This window comes from Spea bombifrons, chromosome 3, assembly GCF_027358695.1.
Source record: "Spea bombifrons isolate aSpeBom1 chromosome 3, aSpeBom1.2.pri, whole genome shotgun sequence".
NCBI classification, from domain to species: Eukaryota; Metazoa; Chordata; class Amphibia; order Anura; family Pelobatidae; genus Spea; species Spea bombifrons.
This window is the reverse complement of record NC_071089.1, coordinates 41,095,895-41,103,275: the sequence shown is the minus strand read 5'-3', so window position 1 is coordinate 41,103,275 and position 7,381 is coordinate 41,095,895. Positions and strand designations below refer to the sequence as shown.

General features: G+C 38.3%; 1 protein-coding gene across 1 annotated transcript in view; it reads left to right on the top strand.

The window, feature by feature from the left end:
* Window positions 1-501: 501 nt before the first annotated feature.
* The window catches only part of MAP1LC3C (microtubule associated protein 1 light chain 3 gamma), a 46,709-nt gene continuing 39,829 nt past the window's right edge, over window positions 502-7,381 (top strand). Inside the window, exons 1-3 of the mRNA XM_053460892.1 lie at window positions 502-559; window positions 656-711; window positions 838-944. Coding sequence (XP_053316867.1) covers window positions 502-559; window positions 656-711; window positions 838-944 — 221 coding nt within the window. The remainder of the gene's footprint in view (window positions 560-655; window positions 712-837; window positions 945-7,381) is intronic.

Genomic DNA, 7,381 nt, shown 5'->3' with positions numbered 1-7,381 from the left:
TCAGTGGAATTTGTAGAGATTATAGTGACATTAATTTGTCCAGTATTTAATAAATGCAGCCTAACAGTACTTAAATTCATATACTTGCATAGTTAATTTTATATACTATATAATATTTACGTATTGCTGGCCTGTGCTTGTTAAAGCTTGACCTGCAGTGTGTGTGTGTGCGCAATTCACGGGTATCCACTTTTAAATTTTAGATCCAGCAGCCTTACAAACTAGTGAGTATTTTTCAGTTCAATTATTTGAAAAACATTAATATTTAGTATGTTTGTAAACATTTTGTTGAATGTATTAATTGTGTAAATGCTACTTCATTTATGTGTTTGAAATGAATGTAATTGAATCTTTTTCAAAATCAATTACTCCTCCCATAGAACCATGGCAGTAAAACCTAGATTTGTGCCACACCTATATTAAGTGATAAGCAACAAGCAGTCTCTTCAATTGTGATACTTGTAGAATCATTATTAAAGAAAATCTGCCTTCAGCTAAATAATGCAGCCTCATTCAAAGGTGTTCGCTTCTAAACCCTTCAAGCTGAGAAAGAGTCTTGGTAATTTTTTTTTTTTTTTTTTTATAAATATGTAATAATACTTTATGTGGGGATAAACTGACTCACCCTTGATTTTTTTTTTCTTCTTCCTCACAGCAACAAGAAAAGCTGAAGTAATTGGAATAAAAGCAAAATTTCCAACAAAAGTCCCGGTAAACTTTCTTTGCCTTCTTGTATCTATATTTTATCAATGTTATCCATCTTTTTTTTACTCAAACACCTAGTTGTGTATGTTCTCTTTTTCTGTAATATATATTAACAAAACTGTATTATTTTAGGTGATTGTAGAAAGATACCACAGAGAAAAATATCTACCTCTTCTGGATAAAACAAAGTTTCTTGTTCCCAGGGACCTTTCCATGACCCAGTTTATAAATATTATTAGGTATGTGTTGTATTAAAATATTGGGTTGATTGTCCTTATGAATAGGTGGCATTCAATAATAATATCAATTCTAATGGGTAGATTTATATAAAAGTTGTTTTTCTAAAACCTAAAAAGCATTGTTGTAGCAACAAAAAAATTGCATTGTTTAATTCTGTGGAATTGGATAGTATGTAATATATACCAGACCGAGTGGATTTAGATTTAGATTAAGATTAATCCTTTAAAGCCAGCAATGGTGGGGCAGGAAAGGCACATGACTTGGTAAAATGGTTGATTGTTTTTTTTTTTTCTTCGTTTTATTTATTTTTTTGGGAGCATGCAAACTTTCCTAACACACAAGATGTGAGATCGGATCTAAACATCCCTGCATATTAGCAGAACTCACGTTTTCCTAAATGCAAGCAATCTGACCTTGCAAAAGATCATGCTGGCATTTCTACTATTTCTCATGTTGGCTAAATGGCTACCCCTTGTTTAGTAGACTGGATAAATAGAATTTAATATATAATTATAGCAGATACATTGCAGCACTAAATGCAAACTTCTGCCTGTGCTGTTAACCTTGAATGCTAAAATTCAACATATCTCTTTGTAGATACACTTCAGCTTTAATATTTGTACAGGGAAGCTCTTCAACTCTGTAGCGCGAAACTCTTGTCTGTGTTGTTCTAGTGATGTCAGGATCATGAACAAATCGTTCATTTGATCCGAATCTTTTTAGTGATCCGGATGAATCGGTTCAGTAGACTGAACGATTCATTTGTAGCAGTTCAGTCTGTGAATCATGCAGTTGTAAACTGATCCTAGAGCGAGTCATCTGCAGAGCACTCAGGCACAGACTCTGGGATCAGGTTACAGCTCATTAATTCACAGAGGAACGATGACTCATAGAGTCAGAGTCGTTCAAATGATTCATATGATTCTAATCTTACAAGGATCCGGATCTTACAGGGATTCGAATCATTCAGAGAATCTCACCATACTTTTATAAATAAATACATTAATAATCACTGCCCCCAGTATTTACATTCCCCTTTACCACCTTAAGTTAACTTTATTAATGTGACAGAAGCCTCCATCACTGGGGCCATTGGAGAAGCCTGACTGCCAGCCTCCTCCCTATTGACTATGGGCCCTGGGTTTGTAGAGACTTCTGTGGCTACCCCCAGCAGTATCATCTCCTCACTAGCTGAGGGGATTATCTCCAGCAGACAGCCAGGGTCTGCCACCAGGGAGTGACCACCATTGTGTTGTATATACTTCTCCTCTCTCAAACCAATACCACCAATTGATATGCGTGGAGAATAATCCGCTCTGCGTTGTGTATTAATGATAAATGTAATACCCCTTGTTACCTCCTCCAAGAACTAACATATAACCGTATCCCCTTTTCCAGATAATATATATGTCTAGTTCTACTAAGGTTTTCTACCCGATATTACAATAAAACAGCCAACCCAAGATTCTTACCAGAGAGAGAGCTTTAATTAGAATCTGCCCAGATTAATGCTACAGCAAAGACAAAACCTGAGTTACAGTGATATACAGATGTCAATCATTCATACCACTCACAAACATCCCATCTATCTAATATCTGCTGCTAAGTGTGTATGCTGTGTGGGTGATGTGCCAAGGGTGAGACTCTCCAATCCAGTCTCCCTTTTGTGTGTTTCTACAATGTCTTTTTAAGGGATTTCTCTATTGATGTGTAAATGAGGTCCCTGTCCTGTGTTCCCAAGACCCCACCGTGTGATGTTATTGACTTGCTATGTTTCCCATGCCTATCTCCAGGTGATGCATTTCCTTCCTTCTCTACATAGTGTATAGGTGTGATATCTTCTTACAGCTGTCTTTCCTGTTACTTCCCCCCTAAGTAGCTTGCAGCTATCATACATACATATATACACACAAACTTAATCAAGCACTTATTAATTACAGATATACATACTTTGTATTTATCCCAACACTCCCCCACTTGAATAAGATCCATATAGGAACTTATTCATAAAGACATATACCAACTCAAACCCAAACAGTATTACAAGAACCAATATACTGGTATTTTATATCCCTACAATTGATGCTAGCTCTAATCGTTCCTGCTTGGTGTGTGTTTTTTTCAGTTCTTTCCTCCAGAAGCAATATAGGATGAATAAGGAGCAAATTAATACAAATTGCAGGAATACAAATATTACAGAAGCAGTTCTTAATCCTGGGTGTGTGTATACATTGTAGGGGATGCTCCACCAGGGCTCTTGAAAGCTATGTGTAATTTCTTTAGTGCTGGCTAAATTTTCTTTCACCAGATCCTGTAATTGTCCACACATCCCTCTTTAAGTAAAATTTGTTGCAACCCATCTACAAATTTTTGTTCTCGTGAGTTTAGATCCTCTATGTCTCCTCTATTCCAAATTGAGGTCCCCAAACTGAATCCTGATATTATATCAGTACCCAGATCCCTTTTTTCGCTCTCTCTAAAACGAAGCCCTTGTGTAGCATCCCAGAATAGATTAATATGTGCTTGAAACACCTTTTTAAACCATTCTTTCAACATTTCTGGGCAGCTCTCTGGTATATTAAATGAAGAAAAAATTTAACAATAAAGGTAATGATACATAAGACACATCTGTATAAGCGACCGTTTGTGTTGGTTGTATGAATAATCCATGCTCTGGCCAGGGGGTGGTTGTTGGGCAGTCCTGTGAGTTAGTAAGTTGTACTTTAATTGCTGAGTCTACTATAGTATGCAGTCCACTGTGATTTGGGTTGCATGTCACAGAACCATCCTGGGTTAATGTAAAATTTCTTTCCAGCAGCATCTTTATTCTCACTTCCTTTGTGGTATTGGCCCAAAATGTACTGGTACTCTTATGCATATCACTCCCTCCTGGATAGCTCCAAACTGCAAATTCAGAGGGAAGGTTAGTCTTAGGCATTGAAATATTACACTGTACCACTATCCATCCCCCTATAGCCCCAACCACGGTATGCTTATCCTTAAATGTAACTTCTGGCGATTGCCCCTTTACTCTTAAAGTTACTCTGATTTCTCCTTTTTCTTCTGGACGTCTTTCCTCCCTCTCATATAAATTTCCTGAAAGAAATCACACATGTTAATGTCCCGATCTTCTCACAGGTTTGTTTCCTTTCTTCCTTTATTTATTTTTTTTTTTTTCATTTAGTATCATCTCTTCTTTTTCTGAAAAACAAATACTTTAAAACAAATAGATTAGCATCATATGTTACAACAACAAATGAAAACAAATCTAGAAGACCACACTAGTTTTATTCTGTTTTTCAACTCTTTCTTTCTGTGCCTTAATAACATGGTAGGGAATCCAAGGCTTAATATAATCTTTCCTAACATCATTACCTCTTCCCTGAGATCCCCACCTAGTGTAATTAAAACAACTCCTATCTCCCTGCCTCCAACTATCAACCATGGGTCTTTCCTGAACATGGTGTTGTTTAGCAGAGTGAGATTGGCAATTTCTGGCAAAATGTCCTACTTTACCACAAGCAAAACATTTAAAGGCTTCCCTTTTACCTGTGGGTCCTTGAAATTTATGTTGTAGCCTGCTCTGATATAACTGTCTCTGAAGCGAGGGGCTTAATACAGACACAGGCTTTGCAATGGTTTTGCTGTGATTTCGGATTATTTTATGATTAGCATTACTTTGCTTCTCATCTAAACCTTGCCCATCTATTTCAACTGCAGCCACAACATCATTTCTTTTATGCAGCTGTACATTTACCTTGTTACCATTAGCTGTGCAATGCACACGATCAGCCTCCCTCTTACTGCAGGCTGCCAGGGTTCTAATCTCCCCCTCTGCATCCTTCAGCCTCTGAGTAAGCCGCTCATTTGCACTACGCAATTCCTCAATTTCTTGCAAAGTCTGCTGGCTGCTTACACATAAAGCTGCAGCATTCTGTGCAAAAAGCTTACACTTCTCAACTTCAATGTTTAAACCTAGAACTTTTGCTTCCAAAAGTTCTTTTTGCTCTTTCATTGATTTGTACTGCTCCGCTATCCAACGGGCTGCAAAATCCAAAGCAGTTTTCACTCTAAGATCAACAATCTTATTATTTAACGCATTATACATCTCATCATGCTTCTCAGATTTTACTTTAATTGAAACATTCAGCTCTGCCAATTTATCCTCCTTTGCTTTCACAATTTCTTCCAATCCTAAACAACAAGAGAGTAGTCCTTGCACAATGCAACCTTTTCTTTTACTCTCTGACACCTTTTTTTCAAATAATGTCTCTCCCAAAAACTTCTGCAACATCTCCCATGACTGTTTACAGTCCTGTGGGATTTCATAAGGACCACCATGTCTCTTAATATAATTCAGAAGCCATTTCTTAACATTTTCAGAATAAGTAACTTTTGCATCCTCCATGTTGCATGTCATATCAAACGAACAAATCACAGCAATAGAATATAATAACAATTATACTCACCACACTCCAGGCAGACTCTGTAAAGTTCTTCTGGCCAAGAGTCACGGCACCAATATGTTGTATATACTTCTCCTCTCTCAAACCAATACCACCAATTGATATGCGTGGAGAATAATCCGCTCTGCGTTGTGTATTAATGATAAATGTAATACCCCTTGTTACCTCCTCCAAGAACTAACATATAACCGTATCCCCTTTTCCAGATAATATATATGTCTAGTTCTACTAAGGTTTTCTACCCGATATTACAATAAAACAGCCAACCCAAGATTCTTACCAGAGAGAGAGCTTTAATTAGAATCTGCCCAGATTAATGCTACAGCAAAGACAAAACCTGAGTTACAGTGATATACAGATGTCAATCATTCATACCACTCACAAACATCCCATCTATCTAATATCTGCTGCTAAGTGTGTATGCTGTGTGGGTGATGTGCCAAGGGTGAGACTCTCCAATCCAGTCTCCCTTTTGTGTGTTTCTACAATGTCTTTTTAAGGGATTTCTCTATTGATGTGTAAATGAGGTCCCTGTCCTGTGTTCCCAAGACCCCACCGTGTGATGTTATTGACTTGCTATGTTTCCCATGCCTATCTCCAGGTGATGCATTTCCTTCCTTCTCTACATAGTGTATAGGTGTGATATCTTCTTACAGCTGTCTTTCCTGTTACTTCCCCCCTAAGTAGCTTGCAGCTATCATACATACATATATACACACAAACTTAATCAAGCACTTATTAATTACAGATATACATACTTTGTATTTATCCCAACACATTGTTTTAGTCTAATGTATAAATCAGTCTCCCCCACCTATTGTATTGTTAATCCCGTTACTGCCCCTGTTGTCTCTGGGAGGCAGATTAAGGGGGTTGTTTGTGTCCCAATATCTTGTTTTATGTAAATGTGTGTTTTGCTGGATATATCCAGCTCTGTGTGTCTAAAATAAATCAGTCTTCGTTTGGTTTTACCCTACACTGAGTCTCGGCTAGTGACTGGGGAACCGGGGAAAGTGTGTTGTCCCAGGCTAAGGGAGCACAAGACAGCGGAGGTAGTCGGTCGGACTAGCCAGCTCTGTGACAATTAAATTAACCCATAACACCCAATCAACCATGACTGCCCCTAAATTAACCCTAAACACCTCGTTAAGCATAACTGCCCCTAAATTAACCCTAAACACCCCATTAAGCATAACTGCCCCTAAATTAACACTAAAGACCCCATCAACCATACCAATTTATTAGATAACTTATCTGGAGTACATGCAATTAATTTAGGGCCGGTTATGGTAATGGGGTATTTAGAGTTAATTTAGGGGCAGTTATGGTTGATGGCCCTCTAGCTTATCTTTATTGTTCCCATTCTGGGAACACTGAGTGCACGCTCGGAGACTGTCCTGTAGCCGAGCGGCAAGTTTAAAAACGAGCACTGAGCTTTGTTCAGTGCTCGGTTATTGTGCTTCCCATACGTACATCCTGAGTGCTCTCTCTTTGCTGATTATTTCGTGTACCAGACCCGGCTTGCCTTGACTCCTCTACTTACCTACCCTTAGTGTACCAGACCCGGCTTGCCTTGACTCCTCTATTTATTGACCCTTCGTGTACCAGACCCGGCTTGCCTACGTTTATCCTTGTAGTTCCTCCTTGGCGACAAACGGCTCCTACACCTGTGTACCGATTTTTGGCTTCTCCTTGATTTTGTTTTTGGGACTGATTATCTATATACCGTGCCTGTTTCTCCTGCATACTGGTCTCCGCTCCTTTTCTGTCGCTGCTGTCCAGTATTCCTGATAGTCCTTTACTAAGCCATACCCCTTTTACTTACTCTCTGTACTTCAGGTACATATGAAAGAAACACGTGAAAAAGCACTTGCATGTATAGATCAACTGACATACAACCCTTATATTTGCAGGTAAACATAATGTATGGAAACATTGGTATGTTTCCATACATTATGTATACCTGCAAA